Here is a 16036-nt window from a genome sequence, read left to right as displayed (position 1 = left end):
ATGTCTACCTTGCTCGATCTAGCCAACTTGGACCTCGCTAGCACGCCCGGCGCCACCCCGAAGCCTTCCTCAGCCCCAGCTCCTTCTGCTCTCCCGCCCGTCATCCCGACCGCTCAGCGCGCTCGCTCAATCAATGGGCAGCAGACAGACGTGCTTGTGCAGCTCTTTGCGGACAGGGTCGTCGTGGTCGTGACGCAGATGGGCAGGATAGGCTGCATGGTGCGTTACCCTCTCCTGGACTCGCATTGATGTTCGGCTGAAGAAATCGCCTCTTTCCTCGCAGATCCAAGTCTCGCCCCCTCCTTCCTCACTCTCCATGCTTCCCCCAATGCCTCCACCAACACACCTGCCTTCCGCCCCTCCCCAGAATCCACTCGCCGCGCTCCCCCGCCCCGACCCCTCAAGCATCCTCACACCCCTCTTCGGCGTCCCTCCCTCTCCACATCTCTCCTACCTGCACGACCTGTACGCCTCGCAGATCGGGGCGATCGTCTTTCGGAAGATGGGGGGAGGGGATGTGCTAAGTGGAGGAGCGAAGCCTGTTGTGCTGGGTATTGGGTTGAAGCAGCGGGCGAGCGGGGCGGAAGGTGAGGATGAGGACGATGTGGAGTTGACGCAGGCGGAGAGGGAGACGTTTGCGCAGGTTATGGAGATGGTGGGCGAGTGTCTGGGTTGAGGAGGACCTCGACTCTCGACTCTCGTACGTCTCGCTCTTCCTGCGAACTGCCCACTCCGACAGCGTGCTGACGAGTCCGTTGCGGTGCAGATATACCCCCGTACAGCATGCACACTGCATTCCCATACCCCGATTTCACCGTTCCGTCGCTTCCCACGACTGCAGCTATCGCGCTCCCCGCTCGATTCGACTCGCTCCTCCGATGGCTGTGTGGCCAGGAGACGTCTACCGACCCGTTCGAGCCTTGCTGGGCGGACGTTGGCCAGGATCAGAGCGGAGTCCGCTTTCTCCTCTTTGCCGACTCTCGCTTCGAGGTGGCTGGTCTACTTTCTCAGCTATGCAAGTCATTCCCGCTTCTAGCTCTATAGACGCACGTAATGAAGCTGTAGCTGGAGCGCGATAACGACGTTGGCGGCTCCACGGCCGGACGAGCAACCCGCGCGGGGTCGACGTCGGCGACTCCTCGCTCGCTCGACTTCACTCGCTCTGCTCGGAGTGTGCTGCTGCCAACGATGCACGCACTGCTAGATCCATACAAACCACCAGACAACTCACCCGCATCAAACTCGCTCGCTCTCCACCTCGACTCGTTCTATCTCGGACACACCGCGGACCACCAACGGCGCTCATCACGGCGACGGGGCAGGATGGGCTCGGAGAAGACGAGTGGAGTCGATGGGGACACGCTCGCACGGTCAGACCCGCCAGCGAGCAAGGGTCGCCGCTCGCCTGATCTCGTCCGCTCGTCTCGCTCGGCCACTCCCCAAACAGCGAAGCGACCGCCACTCCCGCCGCGCTCGCTCTCGAGACGCAGGTACAAGCTGCCTGAACCAGCAGCAGACGAATGCTGTGCGTGCTGCTGTACAGAGGCCGAGATGGGCGAGGATGTCATGGTCGGCGACGGAGGAGAGCCGGGTCTTCCTGCGGGTCGGCGAGCGTCGAGTGAGGCCGCCGCGCCGAGTAGGAGGTCGAGTACGGACAGCGAGCCTGGGGCGGACGACGCGACGAGCGCGATGACCTCCAGCAGCGAGTCTGTCTCGCTCGTCGCCAGCCTCGCTCCGTCGTCAATGTCCACCGTCCGCACCAAGCTGTTCGAGTCGGACGACGAGGACGACGACGGGGATCTGGACGACCGCGATGTGTCGTTCTTCACGCCCTCGACGCCCGCCTCACTCACGACGTCACCCCTCTCTCGCAAGTCGTCCATCTCGAAGACCGCCAAGTCGGATCCGCTCCTCGCGCCTTCCACCTCGCCAATTCTATCGTTCAAGGTCTCGCCGCAAGGGCACTGGATGCCTGCGCCAGCCGCGCCAGTCACAGAATGCGTATTGAGCGAGCTGGACTTGCCGGACGTCGTCAAATCCGCCTCCTCCTTATCGACGCCGCCTTCGTCCCCTCCTCGCGCATCCTCCTCTCCACCATCATCCCGTCCCTCGCTCCTCACCAAATCCCTCCGCTCTCTCTCGCGCCTCCCGAACCTCACCCTCCCGCGCTTCTCCAGCCCAGACTCGTACATCCCCGCCGCCCTCCTCCCCTCCGCCGCAGCGGACCTCGCAACCCTCCCACCAGGCTGGGGTCCCGCCGAGCGACGACGCGTATTGGCTGCCGAACCGTCGCATGCGGCGGACGAAGCCAGAGGGTTCAGTATCTCCCTCAGGAGGCGGAAAGAACCGTTCTTGAGAGCGCCGCCGCCGTCGCCGGTTGATGAGGTCGAGGCGGCGGGGATGTTGTGGGGCGCTGAGGAGCTTGATTTGCGGGAGAAGGAGACGGGCGACGAGGTCGCGGGCGCGAAGGTTGCGGTTGAGGATGCGCCGTCTGCGCAACCGGCTAGTCCGACGGACGACATTTCACCTCTACCGCCCTCGTCTACAGCGCCGTCTGTCGCGCCAGCCGCGACGACTCCTCCGGACCCCTCCTCCTCAGCCGCTTCGGTCTCGCCTCCCCAGCCCGTCCCGCGCTTCATCTCGAACCACCGCCACCTCCTGATGCTCTCCCTCGAGTTTGAGATGATGCGCCACGCCAAGATCCGCGGTCCGCTCAGGCAGCGCGCGGTTATCGTTCGTCAGGCGAGTCCGCCGCGGAAGGATGGGAGCGCGACGACGGCGAAGGAGGGGAGCAAGTTGCGGCAGGAGGTGTGTGTGTGAACCGTGTTGGGTTTGTGTTAGTACTTCGTCTCTCGTTTGTCGTTGTTGGGCGTAGTCGTCTTTCGTTCACTTTCCTCTCCCTCTTGTCTCGTCTCGCTTCCCTCGCCTGTTGTTGTCTCTATCGCGATACACCGGCTTCTCTCTTACATTCCTGTCATGTTATCGCGTTCGCTTCGATCCCGTCCAGCGCAAAAGAGAGCAACCTCACACTTCGCCTCTTCTTGCGACGCTCCGGCCGGACTCTGTCTGCGACGCTTCATCGCTCTCATCGCTTACCTCGCCCAGCGCCTGACCAGCTCCGACCATGTTTGTCGGTACGTCTGAACCCGCTCACTATGCACACCACAGCGCTCACGCTCGTCCTCTCCCTCCCCCACCGCGTCACCTCGCCCCACCTCATGCTCACCCCCTGCCCTCTCAGCCGCCGCCAAAGCCGGCATAACGATGCTCAAAGACGGCAACATCGGCGAGAAACCTCGCTCGTCCATCTCGGACTTGATCGACATCCTGTGTCTGGAGCGGTACGAGGAGGACAGTTATGAGGGACTGGCGGAGTTGGTCGAGAGCATCAATCTGCAGCCGCATACTGGGTGCGTCGGCGTCTTCTCCTGTTGGTGTCCGCTCTCGTCTGGACAGGCGGCGGACGGCCAGCGGAATGCGAACGGCAACTCACTCTCCTTATCCTGCAGACCTGCCGAGGCTTCGCGCGCTATCCGCAAGAAGGTGCGTCTTGCCGAGGACAGAGTCTCCTTGTAGCTTCCCGTGCCAGACAGAAGTCAGAGCGAGGCGGCTAACGGTACTCTTCCTCGTGCGACAGCTCAAGTACAGCAACATCCATGGCCAGCTTCGCGCGCTCACGATCCTCAAGACGATCGTCGAGAACGGCGGTTCACGCTTCCAGAGTCCGCCTCACCCTCCGTCCTCCCCCGAACTCGCACTGAACCTTCTCGTCCGCCCGCAGCCACCTTCGCCAACGACCGCCTCGTCGACCGAATCAAAGTGATGGCCGGCGACCCTCACACCGATCCCAAGGTCAAGAAGAAGCTCATGCAGGTGCTCGGGAGCTGGTATGTCCAGTTCAAGGACGACCCGAAGATGCAGCTTGTTGCGGGCTTGTACAAGAGTTGTGGAGGGGGGAAGACGGTGAGTCACGCGATTCTGGCCGTACTCCCACTGGCTTCTCAAATGTTGAAGCGAGGTCGGAGTGCTGAGTGCCAATGTCTCGACTTATCCTCTCGTCCCCTCAGCAACCGACCCGCTCCGCCGCAACCGACGCCTACGAAGCCCAACAAGCGCGCTACGAGCGCGAGGCCGCCCTCCGTGCCGAGCGAAAAGAAGCCGAGCGTCGCGCGCGCGAGGAGGAGAAGGCGAGGAAGGAGGCGGAGAAGGCGAAGAAGGCGGCGGCGATGAGGAGTGCGACGGCGCAGGGTGGGGCGAACAGGCGGAGGGTCAAGTTCAACTTTGAGCAGGTGCGCAGGGCTTCGCTGAGTCTCCCCAAGCTACTTGTACTGACGTGAGCGTGCTTGCGCAGGAGAAGCCGAAGATCATGGCTGCCGTCGGTCAGGGCACGCAGTCGGCTCAAGCGTGCGTCACCGCTTCGAGTTTCTGCATTTCCTCCTACTCACGCCTCGGTTTCTCAGTCTCGTCAACGCGCTCCAGCACGTCAACCGCGAGAAGGAGTCGGTCAAGGAGAACCTGCGCGTGCAAGACTGCCTCGAGAAGGCCAAGGCGGACCGCAAAGCCTTGATCCGGTACATCCAGCTCATCGACAACGACAGCGAGGGCGACTACATCGGCACGCTCATCGCGACGAACGAGCAGGTGCGCTTCGACCCGCTCTCCGCTAAGCCGGCTCGCTTTGCTAAATGGCGCGCTCTCGCAGATCATCAACGCTGTGCAGATGTACGACCGCATGTCGAAGCCTGTCGAGCTTGACTCGGACGATGAGGCAATCGAAGAAGCCAAGCGTCTCGCGGTCCAGCAAGGCCTGACCGTCCCGCCCTCCGCGACACCGAAAGACCACGACGACACGCAGAGCATCCGCTCGCGGCTGTCGGCATTCGACATGCAGGACCGCGAGATGGACAAGTTGCAGCAGCGGCAGCGGAGGAGGCTCGAGAGGCATCTGAGCTCGAGGAGCGGGGTGCCGCAGGTCCACCCCGACTTGCAGGACCTCGCTTTCGGCCCGACTGGCAGGTGCGTGTCCGTCGTTCTCTTAAAGTGCTCGCCGCGTCGCGCTGACGCTTGCGTTACACAGCTCCTCGCTCCCGCCGCCCATCCAGCCCCGCTCGCCCGAAGACGCCTACACCCACGGCTCGCTCTCCGACTACTCCGACTACTCTTCCGAAGACGACTACTCCGACGATGAGGCTTCCTCGCGTCCGGCTCACGCCGGCGGGAGCGGCACGACCCCAGCACGTTCGTACGCGCAGTATGTCAGGCAGGAGGACGAGCGGACCGGCACTGGCAAAGGCTTGCTCGACCCTTCGGCGCAGGAAGACCCGTTCGCGGATCCGTTCGCAGATCAGGAGGGTGACGATGCGAGCGCGTACGAGGTCATGACGCCTGGCATTCACGACAAGCGGCAGGAGTGGAGGGAGATTTGAAGAGCGGGCGGGTCCTGCGGCGGAGTGTACATACCCTTATCTAGCTTTCTCAGCATTGTGGCGACTCTGCTCTGTGCTTGCGCGTCTCGTCCAGGCAGAAGAGCTTCCCGATACAAGTTACCTATGCTACAGATTGGCCTCGTTCTACGGTCGCTCGAGACCTCTCCCACCATCTGGGGCGCCGTCTGCAAACTGCGCAGCGCCCAGATCCTCCCTCTTCTCTACTACTTCGCCCGACTCGCTCGCCCGCTCCTTCGCCTCGCCGACAGCCTTCTCCGCCTGTTCTTCGGTGTTCCCCTTCTGCAAGTTTATGCTGACCGTTGTTTCCTTCGCCTCTCCTCCCTCGCCAAGCTTCGCTTCCTCCGGCTTGACAGACTTGTCGTCCACCTTTGCCGAGTCCTCCTTCTCCGACTCCGGCTTTGACTCCTGCTCCGACTCCTGCTCCGACTCCTGCTCCGACTCTTGCGCCGACGCCTGTCCCGACTCGCCCCCAAACTCCACAGTGCTCGCCGTCCCGCTCGCCCTTCCCAAATCCGAGATGTCGCCCGACCTGAGCACGTTCGCATCAGCCCACTCATCTCCATCGTCCGGCCGCGGCGTGGAGCCTGGATCAAAGTCGTCTTCGTTGTTCGCGTCTAGGTCGGTCGGGTCGGAAGGGACGCTGGGGAGGGGTGGACTTGGCGGGAGGGGGAGTTGGCGCGTTGAAGAGGGAACGAAGCGGGAGGCAATCAGGCCAGAGATGTGCGAGGCCGCTGCGATCGAGCCAGCCGTGAGTGCTTGGGACGCCGACCAGCGGCGCGAGACGTTCGGCGGCGGCGCGAGAGGGTCGTTGCGAGCGAGTGAAGACCGGCGCGGGATGTCGTACGAAAGTGTATCGTCGTTCTCGTCGCTCGCGCCTGGACTATCGCCGATCCCGCTGCTGTTACTCCCGCCAAAGTAGCTCGACGAGCTGCGAGAGCGCGTGAAGACCTCGCTCGCGCTCGGGGAGGGGACGAGGAATCCGTCTGGTGCTGGAACGGGCTGAACCGTGACGGGGATGACGTGCCACTGCCTCCTGCGCCACTTGCGAAGCTCCCTCGAGCTCGACGTCCAGCGCGTAACGCCGAAAGAAGGGTCGGGTGCAGAGCGCAGAGCCTCGGCGGGGAACTTCTCGCGCCAGCCTGGCTCGAGGCGGACGATTCGGACGGGACGGTAAGCGGAGGGCTCGGTGTCAGAGTCCGTGTCCTCTTCTTCGGCGAAGCGGGGGGACGGCTTGGCTGGCAAGTCGGGCAACTCGCTCGTTGAAGTCGACGGGACAGGCGGGACCTCCTTCTCCAGCGCTTTCTCCGGCGGCGGAGGAGGCGGCAGCTCGTCTTTGTCTAATCCAGGCGACGGGTTGGGCGAAGCCGGCGCCGAGAACTTCCCACCGACGAACGCGCCAATCCGCCCTCCGAGTTCTGCAGCTCGACTTCCGAGTCCGCTGAGGATGGGCGGGGTGCTCCAGACTGTTGTTTCGGAGGGACGGCGCTTGAGCGGCACAGCCTCGACGATAAAGTCGTCTTGCTGATCGGGAGAGTCGTCGGGACCGAGGAAGGAAGGGTCGTAGCCGAAGAGGACGTGCAGGGTGGACGTGACCGGGTCGAGGCGGAAGCGTGGGACGGGGTGCGAGAGAGAGGAAGGATAGGTCGTGATCGGATGGGGGTAAGCGAGCGTCAAGCGAGAGTCTGTGGGACCAAAGCGGTCAATTGTGCTGAGCAAGCGGTGTTGCAGGAAGAGCTGGAACTCGCCTTCGACCTCGATTGCGCGGCTTGCCGCCGCCGACACTAGGTGGCCCTGTTCCTTCTCGTCAGCACGATGGGGAACAAGCCGTCCAGGAAGACCACGCACGTCCCAGTCTAGAAACCAAATCTGGTTGTTCTGCTTGTGTTGCAGCGAGAGACCCTGGAGCTGAGGCTGCTTGATCGGATGCAAGCCCAACTCTGAGCCTTCGTGCTGCTTGTGGCCGAGGAGGTCGAGCGTCTTGCCCTGCGCAGAGTTTCGTATGAGGAAGAAGCCGCGCGGCAGGTTGAGCTGGGCAAAGGCATGGTGGAAAGCAGGATGCGGGATATGCTGCTGCACCGAGCCGGCGGGCTGGATCTCGCGTTGCGGGACCAAGGGAGACGAGAGGGAGGCGTATGCGGGTGGAGGAGCGTCGGGTTCGCCGTACGAGTCGAGTGAGCCGCGCCGGTCGCCCATCTTGCACTGATCGGCTGTCAATGACTGTCTGTGCACGCTCTGCGTGTCAGCTAGCCCTGCGAAGCGAGCGCGACGATGGCCAAGGACCTCTTCCCGGGAGAGGAGGCGGGTCGAGGCTGGCCGCCAAGTGGGGCGATGCTGAGTGTATGCGGAATACAAACTGGCATTACTATTCCCTCCTAATGAAAGCAATACAATCAGCCCCTTGCCGCGGAGTCAATCGCGAGTCGCCTCTTCGCCTTCACCTTGATACCATGGCTCTGAACTTGTGGCTCCGTTGCGAGACGAAAGAGTTCGAGCACCGCTCGGCTCTCACGCCCACCACCGCCAAGCAGCTCATCGACTCGGGCAGGTTCTCCGTCACCGTCGAGCGGGACCCTCAGCGCATCTTTGACGATGAGGAGTTTGAGCGGTGCGTGCGACCGTTCTTGTGTGCGAGAATGCTGCTGACACCCTTGGGAACAGCGTCGGATGCAAGCTCGTCGAGCACAACTCGTGGCCGTCCGCTCCGCTCTCGTCGCCTATCATCGGCTTGAAGGAGCTCCCGCCGAACGACACCTCGCCCCTGCCGCACACGCACATCATGTTCGCTCACTGCTACAAGCAGCAGGGCGGCTGGGTCGACGTCATCTCGCGGTGGGAGGCGGGACAGCCGACGGGGATGTTGTACGACCTCGAGTTCCTCCAGGACGAAAAGGGCCGCCGCGTCGCCGCGTTCGGGTACCACGCAGGATTCGCCGGTGCAGCAGTCGGCCTCCTCGCGCTCGCCAAGCAGGTCTCGAGCGAGGGCGAGAAGGAGCGTCTCGGCGAGATCAAGCCCTACCCGAACGAGGGCGAGTTGATCAAGTTCGTCAAGGGCCAGATGGCGGTCATCGAGAAGCAACTCGGACGCAAGCCTCGTGCGCTCGTCATCGGCGCACTCGGACGGTGCGGTCGGGGAGCGGTCGACTTCTTCAAGGCGGCCGGGTTCGAGGACGACAACATCGCCAAGTGGGACATGGCAGAGACGGCCAAGGGCGGTCCCTTCCAGGAGATCCTTGACGGTGCGTCCGCTCACCCGAGAAGCGACATCCTAGAGCTGACCCCTCCTCTCGCAGCCGACGTCTTCGTCAACTGCATCTACCTCACCTCCAAGATTCCCTCGTTCATCTCGCCTGAATCCATCGCCGCTGCTGGTGACAAGCGTCAACTGCGTGTCGTCGTTGACGTCTCGTGCGACACGACCAACCCGAACAACCCTATTCCCATCTACTCCATCAATACCACCTTTGACAAGCCCACCGTCGACGTTGACGGGTATGCCATCTTCTTTCCGTCTCCTAGGGCGCACCTCTGACGTTTTCTGTCACGCAGCATCACCACCGGCCCTCCCATGACGGTCGTCTCGATCGACCACCTCCCCACGCTCCTCCCGCGCGAAGCCTCCGAAGCCTTCTCGACCGACCTCCTCCCCTCGCTCCTCACCCTCCCCGAAGCTATCGCCGAGCGCCAGCCGCGCCAGGGCAAGCCCGTCACAGCTGCGGATGTTGGAAACGGTCCGGAGCGCGTGTGGAAGCAGTCGGAGGAGCTGTTCTGGCGCGTGTTGGCGCAGGCGCAGGCGGAGAAGAAGCAGTGAGCGGCGGTCTGAACTGGGCTCGAAGGCTGGCCGCGCTTCTGTCGTACCAGCGAGCGCCTGCTCTTCCTCGACGACCAACGCCTCGTTCTCCTCCCCTCTCTTTCCTGAAAAGCGGGTCTCTCGCTCACAGTCGCAATGCACTTCTTTAGCAGTACCAGTCGCCAGTCCTGCGAGATTGTGTCGTGTGTTCGCTGCTGGCCGCCCCGTCGTCCCTTCGGAACTTGCGCGACACTCGCTCTTCTCGCACCGCTGCGATAGCCTCGCTCGACCGCGCAGACACTTGTACAGCTCGCTTCAGCTGCTCAGACGCGCGCACACCGCCCAGCCAGCGCCGGATCACCCTTCACGCTCGACCCCTCCCCGTCCTTGATCGCGGTTCTTAGCCATGCAGTCCATCAAGACCGTTTGCGTGGGTGATGGTGCAGTGGGAAAGGTGCGTCGCTCGTGCCACGCTCGCTCGGCCACCCAGCGCGCCTGTACGCCCGCTGACACGGTCACACTCCCACAGACTTGCCTCCTCATCTCGTACACCACCGTGCGTCCTCCTCGCTCGCGTCGGCTGACTCGCTGCTGATCTCGTTGTTCTCACAGAATGCTTTCCCCGTGAGCTGCGACGTTGCCGGACGACCCGAGCGCGACGACAGCCAACTGACCTCCCCACTCGCCGCCTCCCTCTCTCGCAGGGCGAATACATCCCGACAGTCTTCGACAACTACTCTGCCAACGTCATGGTCGACGGCAAACCCGTCAACCTCGGACTGTGGGACACGGCAGGACAGGAGGACTACGACCGCCTGAGGCCGCTCAGTTACCCTCAAACCGACGTCTTCCTCATCTGCTTCTCCGTTGTCAGCCCACCCAGTTTCGAGAACGTCCGAACCAAGGTGCGTTGCATTTGCTCTCCCATGTCCTAGAGGGGCGCGCTGACGCGTGCCTTCACGCAGTGGTACCCCGAAATCTGCCACCACGCACCCAACATCCCCATCATCCTCGTCGGCACCAAGCTCGACCTGCGCGAAGACCGCGAGACTATCGAAAAGCTGCGCGAGAGGCGTATGGCACCTATCGCGTACCAGCAGGCGGCGGCAATGGCGCGCGAGATTGGCGCCGTTCGGTGCGTACTCGCGTCGATCCTCTCGCGTGCTGTGGGGCTGACCGAACGCGATGTGCAGGTACATCGAGTGCTCGGCGTTGACGCAGAAGGGACTCAAGAACGTGTTCGACGAGGCAATTCGCGCGGTTCTCGCACCCGCACCTCGGGAGAAGAAGAAGTCGAAGGGCTGCGTCGTCTGCTGAGCCCGCCGTATCCGTCGCCTCGTTGGATCACCTCTTGCCGCCCCCAACGCGCCGTCTTGCCGCTTCCGCCTTTACCCTCGTTCCGACTCTTTCTCCGTCCGCCGCAGGCACCTTTCCCCTCTATCCTTCTTCTCGCTTCCTCTTCCCCTCATTTGCAGCATAGTATCTCCTACACCTCGCAGTCCAGCTCGTTATCCCTGCGGTCGACCTCTCCCACACCTTGCGGTTCCCTTCGCTCCTACACATCCTTGTTTCGCTCTCTCCCGCGCTTTCTGTCAGTTTCTCAGCTGTCGGGTTGTAATGACTTGTGCATCGGTCTTCGCAACGATGTCCTGGCACGCGAGGAACGTCCTTTATTCCTCGTCGTCGCTGTTCAGCAAGTCCTCCTCTTCCCGCCCATCTAGCGCCAAGACCAACCGCCTGATCAGGCTACAAGTCGACCACAAGTGTCCGTCATGTCGCATCTCGTACCACCAATTGACCGCGATCGCAGCCTGCACTCCCTTTCCCTGTCCGCCCGGTCCCCAGCCAACGTCTTGCTCGACGAAGTGGTACCAGAGCGCAGGGAGGTAGAGCATGTCCCCTGGATGGAGAGTGACCTTCATTGGTCGTGCGTAGGCGTAGCGAGGGAAGCGAACAAGGTCGGGCGCGAGCGGGTCGACGGGGATCCAGGGGAGAGAGGTTGAGGGACAAGTGCGGTTCAGGGTGAAGGAGGATGTCTCTCGTGAGAAGGAGTAGGTTGCGTGGGGGAAGACTTGCTCTGCGCGGTCACAGGGTCAGCGCTAGAGGCTCTGGCTGAGGGAGACGAAGCCCTCGACGCACCGTGGAGACAGTACGCTTCGGTCGGCGGGAGCAGCGTGAAGGTCTTGCTTCCGCGCACGACCATGTAGATGTTCTCGTAAGGATCTGCGCCGGGTATATCAGACACTTTCGAAAGTTCGTTGGACGGAGGAACACACCTTTGTGCAGCGAGGTCTTGCTTCGACTGCCGCCGATCCAGATGTTCGCAACTTCGGGTGGATCGCCTGCCAGAACGCAAGTCAACAAGAGCGGTTGACCGAGAAGCAGAGAGAACCCGCCAAAGACTTCGCGTGCGAAAGCTGGACCGTCCGTCCCAACATCCTTCTGTAAAACTGCGTACTCCTCCGCCAGGTTGCCATTCTGCGACTGCAGGTAATAGACCGGGCCCATCTGCGTTTCTTTGTCCTCGCTCAACTTGGAGAACAGACTGCCCAGCGACATGTCGACGGCTGAGAAAGGTGTAGCATCGTGAGACGGAGCGAAGCCGAAGGGAGGGGTATTGCGCACTCGCGGGCTCGACGAACACGTCGTCGACAATCGCGTCGGCATTCCTGATAACCGAAAAGACTGAGCACGCGACGCCGAAGAGCAGGACGAAAGGCTCACCCCCTCGGAGTGACAGAGATGGACAATGCTCGTCCAGCGAGCTGCTCCACCAGATAGTCGTCCGTCCATCGCTCCAAAGCACGTATTCGCTCCGTCTGCCCGGCTCGCCGCACGACCAGCGGACGATTGGCGGACGTGAAGCGGGCGAAGTCGAGCGCGGAGGGAACGGCACTGAGCTCGGCGACAGACGCAGGATTGAGCGCCTGGTAGTCCCGCACGAGCTTCCTGAGACTTTTCTCGATGGGAGAGATGCTCATCGTGGCCTGCGAAGCGAGTTGAGTGGGTCGAAGTGAGGAGGAGATGAGCGAGGGGCGGTGCTGGGCTGTCGAGGGTGTCCTTGAGCGGTGCTTGCGAGTCCAGCGAGTCTCGACAACGTCACAGGGCTATGCAAGGAGGTATCATTGCGATGCGACAAGCGGTATGGACACAGACAACATCCTACGACATCGAGCGCTTCCCTAACGGCCGCCATTGTTCGCCCACCTGCCCGCAAGTCCCGCCAAGCCTGCCGCCAGACCTGCACCAGCGCCAGGGCGCGCGGGACCTGCGCCACCCGCGTTCGCCCTCGCCGGAGGAGCGGCGTTCGGCCTCGGCGGAGCAGCGCCGTTCGCGTTGGCTCCTGCGTTGGCGTTGCGCGGGGGAGCGGCGGCCGGGTTGGCAGCAGCTGGCTGAGCAGCGGGACGCAGCGCCGGTGCACCTACGTTGACGCGAACGGCGGCAGCCGCAGCGACACCGCCAGACTGAGCACGCGGCGCAGCGGGAGGGGGAGGCGCGAAGCCAGCACCGTGGGCCCCGACTCCCGCACCTCCGGCGTTGGCGTTCGCTCCTCCAGCCGGGCCATGACCACCGAGACCGCCGCCAAAGAGGCCGCCGAGCCCTCCGAGTCCGCCGAGTCCGCCGAGGTTGAGCGGGATGGGGATGACTCCGCCGGCAGTGGTAGGCGAGTCGCTCGAGAGGTGGAGGCAGCAGTTGCGCTGAGCGGTCGCGTCCTCCATAGCGCGGATATCGGCGTCGGACCAGCTCAAGTCGTCGTCCTGCACAAAGAAGACCGTCAGCGAAAGGTGATCGATGGGCGGCGAGCTCGGCTTACGATGACGGTCAAGCAGGTCATGCCCCTCGCGACCTGCGTCTGGAAGGGTTTCGTGTACTTGGAGCCGCTGTGAAGGGGAGTGTGAGCGATAGGACGCGTGGAACAGCCGGTCCCGACGTACTCGGCGCGAGTAAGCGTCTTGTTGCGCGTCACCGTCTTGTTGAGGAGCGTGGCAAGCGTCTTGGGCACGATGGTCGGGCAGCGACCGAAAGAGATGCTGTGAAATGCAGTTATTAGGAAGAAGCCCTCCTTCATCGAGCCGACTCTCCGACGCACTGAGTGAGGCTGGGAGGGAAGGCGCTGAACACGCTCGTCGAGGCGTAAGGTCCGATGATGTTCAGGTTCTTGAGGTTCGGCAGGTATCCCATGACGGCGTCCAGGACATAGGTGTACTCGGCGATCTTCGAGAGGTGCGCCGACGTCGGCTTGCCCGGCTTGTAGTCCTTCGGGCGAGCAGGGAAGGTTGGCTTGGGAAACCCGGCGACCGGCTTCGGTGCGGGATCCCAGTTGGCGGGAAGGTTGAGGTCGAGCACCGTGAGATGCGTGCCGAAGGTGAGCAGGGTCGAGGCGAGTTCGTAACGGCTGAAAAGATAGCCGGGCTTCTGGAGCAACAGGGTCTGGAGAGTCTGACGGGACTGCATATGTTCGCTGGTGTTAGCCTGCGTCAAGCTCGAGCGAGGGCTCATCACGCACGTCCTGGAGGATGAGGTCCATCTCGCTGCCGGTCAGGTTGAAGCCGAAAAGCTGGAGCGACTTGAGGCCGTGCGGCATCTTCCTCTTCCCCTTGGTCAGCTCCTCGCCCTCAGTAGCCTCCTCAGGCTTCGCGTCCTCGTTCTCGCTCTTCTCCACCGACTCGCCAGCTTCGCCATCCTTCTCCTTGGTCTCCCCCTCCTTGAGCTTCTCGGCCTCGCGCTTCCTCAACCACTCCTCATTCTCGAGGTCGTCAACAAGATCCCACATCTCGTCCTCCTCGAAAGCCGGGCCGTCCTCGGCGGGACGAAGGTCGACGACGATGAGGTTCTCGAGGTCGAGCCAAGACTGCTGCATCAGCTTGTAGAGACGAGGTGTCGTGATGCGGAACGGGTGCTTCGGGTCGGCGGAGGAGCCGAAGTCGATCGTCTTGAGGTGCGAGAGCGCGGCGAGGGCTTCGAGAAGCGGTTTCCTGCCAGCATGGCGGTGTGAGCAACGCTGACGACTCAGAACACGATAAGATGACGCACGTGGCACTCTTGAGGAACTGCGGGCGGATGACGAGCGTCTCGAGGTACTGGCACAGGCGCATGATGTCAATGTAGACCTGGCCGCCGCCCCTACCGAGCGAGAGCGAACCCTCCGGTTCAATCCAAAGGTGCTTGACGAGGTCGGCGAGGTAGTTCTTCTTGACAGGGTCGCCCTCGCTCGTCGCGCCGACCAGCTCCTCGCCCTTGGTGTAGGCGGCAGGCGTCTCGCTCGAAAGCGATTCGCGGAATCTGCTGGCCTGGTAGGCGCTGAGGAGGTGCACCTTGCGGTACAAGGTCTTGCGCGAGGCGTGAAGGAAAGGGCGATTGATGAAAAGGAGCGGGAGAAGCGGGTCGAGCGGAAGTCCGTCTGGGTAAATCTTGCCCTCATCCTCATCCGAATCGACCTCGTCGTCCTCGTCTTCGTCCTCCCAGTCCTCGTCGTCCTCGTCTACGTCGTCCTCCTCATCGTCACCGTCGCCATCCGACTCCTCGTCGCTCTGAACAGTCACGGCCGACGCCGCAGGAGTCCCGCTCGCCACAGTGGGACGATCGATCGGTTCAAGAGGCGGCATGTCGTCGTCGCTGTCGGCCGCCGCTGTCGCAGCCGGAACTGGCGCGGCTGACGAGGCAGCAGCAGGACGGGAAGAGGGGACCTCGTCAATCGCTTCGAGAGGCGGCATGTCATCGTCCGAATCGGCGGTCGGGGCGGCAGCGCGAGCAGTCGTCGAAGACGGGATCGGCTCGAGCGGCGGCATCTCGTCGTCCGTGTCGGGGCGAGCAGTCGGAGGCGCGCGACCAGCCGGAGTCGAGGAGGATGTGGCGGGCACCACGCTTTCGAGCGGTGGCATGTCGTCGTAGATGCTGTCGTCGGTCGCGCTTGTCGTGGACGGCTGGGCGGCTGGGCGAGAGGCAGCTGGAGCGGGAGTTGCACGAGGCGGACTGGTCGACTGCGTCGTGCTGTTGTTCCGCCCGCCGAAGAGCGGGTTCGTGAGAGACGAGAGGAAGGAGAATGGATTGGATGGGGAGGTTGCGCTAGCACCACTGGCAGGCGCTGGTGCCACGTTGTCGACGCTTTCGAGCGGAGGCATGCTGTCATTGTCGCTGTCGTCCGCCGGTCGTGCCGCAGCAGTCGACGTTGATGCAGTGGTTGACGCCGATTGAGAACCGGGAATCGCTATAAAGGTGCGCAAGGAACGTGAGCCGAGGTGGACAAGCGCTCGGAGGGAGTCACAACTCACGCTCGAGCGGCGGCATGTCGTCGTCCGAATCGGTGGGAGCTGCAGGCACCTGTGCAGGCGGTGGCGCAGCTTGTACCGGTGCGAACGGGTTGGCAGCGTTAGGTCCGCCAAACGCGAAGGGGTTTGCGGCGTTCGCGTTGCCTGCTCCAGCGCCGGCAGCTCCCGCTCCAGCTCCCGCTCCGCCTGCGGCCGCTCCGAGCCCGCCTGCACCATTCGCACCGAGCGCACCGCCGAAGAGGCCGTTCATCATGGCGAGGATCGCATCTCCTGCACCGCCGAGCGCACCGCCGTTCTGACCGGGAGGTGGGACGTCGGGGTGCGAGAGGCGATGATGGTCTTGGATGGAGAGGTGCTCGACGTGCTCGATGATGTGGAGGATGATCTCGGGCGGCAAGTCGTTGAGGGTCAGCTTGGGCGAGGAGGACTGGGTCGCGCGAGGAGTCGGCATGGCGACGGCGGCTCTGGGCGGGTTGCAAGGGAGATGCGGAGCGGGTGTGGATATCCCGGTGCCGATAAGCCGCTGACCGGGC

At 63.1% G+C, this 16036-nt stretch overlaps 8 protein-coding genes across 8 annotated transcripts; 5 read left to right on the top strand and 3 right to left on the bottom strand.

The window, feature by feature from the left end:
* On the top strand, positions 1-676 carry RHTO_03583 (uncharacterized protein; the record flags this gene model as incomplete). The annotated part of the gene is made up of 2 exons (XM_016417253.1): positions 1-219; positions 284-676. 2 exons carry the CDS (start codon positions 1-3, stop codon positions 674-676), a joined length of 612 nt encoding a protein of 203 aa, XP_016271466.1.
* Positions 677-1188: 512 nt separating this feature from the next.
* On the top strand, positions 1189-2820 carry RHTO_03582 (uncharacterized protein; the record flags this gene model as incomplete). Its single annotated transcript, XM_016417252.1, has 1 exon — positions 1189-2820. One exon carries the CDS (start codon positions 1189-1191, stop codon positions 2818-2820), a length of 1632 nt encoding a protein of 543 aa, XP_016271465.1.
* A 304-nt stretch (positions 2821-3124) lies between these two features.
* Positions 3125-5426, top strand: RHTO_03581 (VHS domain containing protein; the record flags this gene model as incomplete). The annotated part of the gene is made up of 10 exons (XM_016417251.1): positions 3125-3134; positions 3242-3410; positions 3510-3543; positions 3638-3722; positions 3782-3963; positions 4068-4289; positions 4352-4404; positions 4461-4641; positions 4703-5016; positions 5078-5426. 10 exons carry the CDS (start codon positions 3125-3127, stop codon positions 5424-5426), a joined length of 1599 nt encoding a protein of 532 aa, XP_016271464.1.
* Positions 5427-5570: 144 nt separating this feature from the next.
* RHTO_03580 (Ricin B-related lectin domain protein) lies at positions 5571-7640 on the bottom strand (the record flags this gene model as incomplete). The annotated part of the gene is made up of 3 exons (XM_016417250.1): positions 5571-7129; positions 7193-7238; positions 7293-7640. The coding sequence occupies 3 exons, from the start codon at positions 7638-7640 to the stop codon at positions 5571-5573; spliced, it is 1953 nt and encodes a 650-aa protein (XP_016271463.1).
* A 254-nt stretch (positions 7641-7894) lies between these two features.
* On the top strand, positions 7895-9255 carry RHTO_03579 (saccharopine dehydrogenase (NAD+, L-lysine forming); the record flags this gene model as incomplete). The annotated part of the gene is made up of 4 exons (XM_016417249.1): positions 7895-8052; positions 8106-8683; positions 8738-8936; positions 8994-9255. The coding sequence occupies 4 exons, from the start codon at positions 7895-7897 to the stop codon at positions 9253-9255; spliced, it is 1197 nt and encodes a 398-aa protein (XP_016271462.1).
* Positions 9256-9640: 385 nt separating this feature from the next.
* On the top strand, positions 9641-10551 carry RHTO_03578 (Ras-related C3 botulinum toxin substrate 3; the record flags this gene model as incomplete). Its single annotated transcript, XM_016417248.1, has 6 exons — positions 9641-9688; positions 9764-9790; positions 9847-9858; positions 9939-10139; positions 10200-10369; positions 10428-10551. The coding sequence occupies 6 exons, from the start codon at positions 9641-9643 to the stop codon at positions 10549-10551; spliced, it is 582 nt and encodes a 193-aa protein (XP_016271461.1).
* A 353-nt stretch (positions 10552-10904) lies between these two features.
* On the bottom strand, positions 10905-12215 carry RHTO_03577 (phospholipase A2; the record flags this gene model as incomplete). The annotated part of the gene is made up of 6 exons (XM_016417247.1): positions 10905-11311; positions 11374-11457; positions 11511-11576; positions 11631-11801; positions 11860-11903; positions 11959-12215. 6 exons carry the CDS (start codon positions 12213-12215, stop codon positions 10905-10907), a joined length of 1029 nt encoding a protein of 342 aa, XP_016271460.1.
* A 201-nt stretch (positions 12216-12416) lies between these two features.
* RHTO_03576 (uncharacterized protein) lies at positions 12417-15954 on the bottom strand (the record flags this gene model as incomplete). The annotated part of the gene is made up of 7 exons (XM_016417246.1): positions 12417-12992; positions 13049-13115; positions 13170-13265; positions 13325-13683; positions 13742-14210; positions 14269-15442; positions 15507-15954. 7 exons carry the CDS (start codon positions 15952-15954, stop codon positions 12417-12419), a joined length of 3189 nt encoding a protein of 1062 aa, XP_016271459.1.
* Positions 15955-16036: the final 82 nt, after the last annotated feature.

The sequence above is a fragment of the Rhodotorula toruloides genome (assembly GCF_000320785.1).
Source record: "Rhodotorula toruloides NP11 unplaced genomic scaffold Scaffold21, whole genome shotgun sequence".
Lineage (NCBI taxonomy): Eukaryota > Fungi > Basidiomycota > Microbotryomycetes > Sporidiobolales > Sporidiobolaceae > Rhodotorula > Rhodotorula toruloides.
The sequence above is the reverse complement of the archived record's forward strand: the minus strand, read 5'-3'. Positions and strand labels throughout refer to the sequence as shown.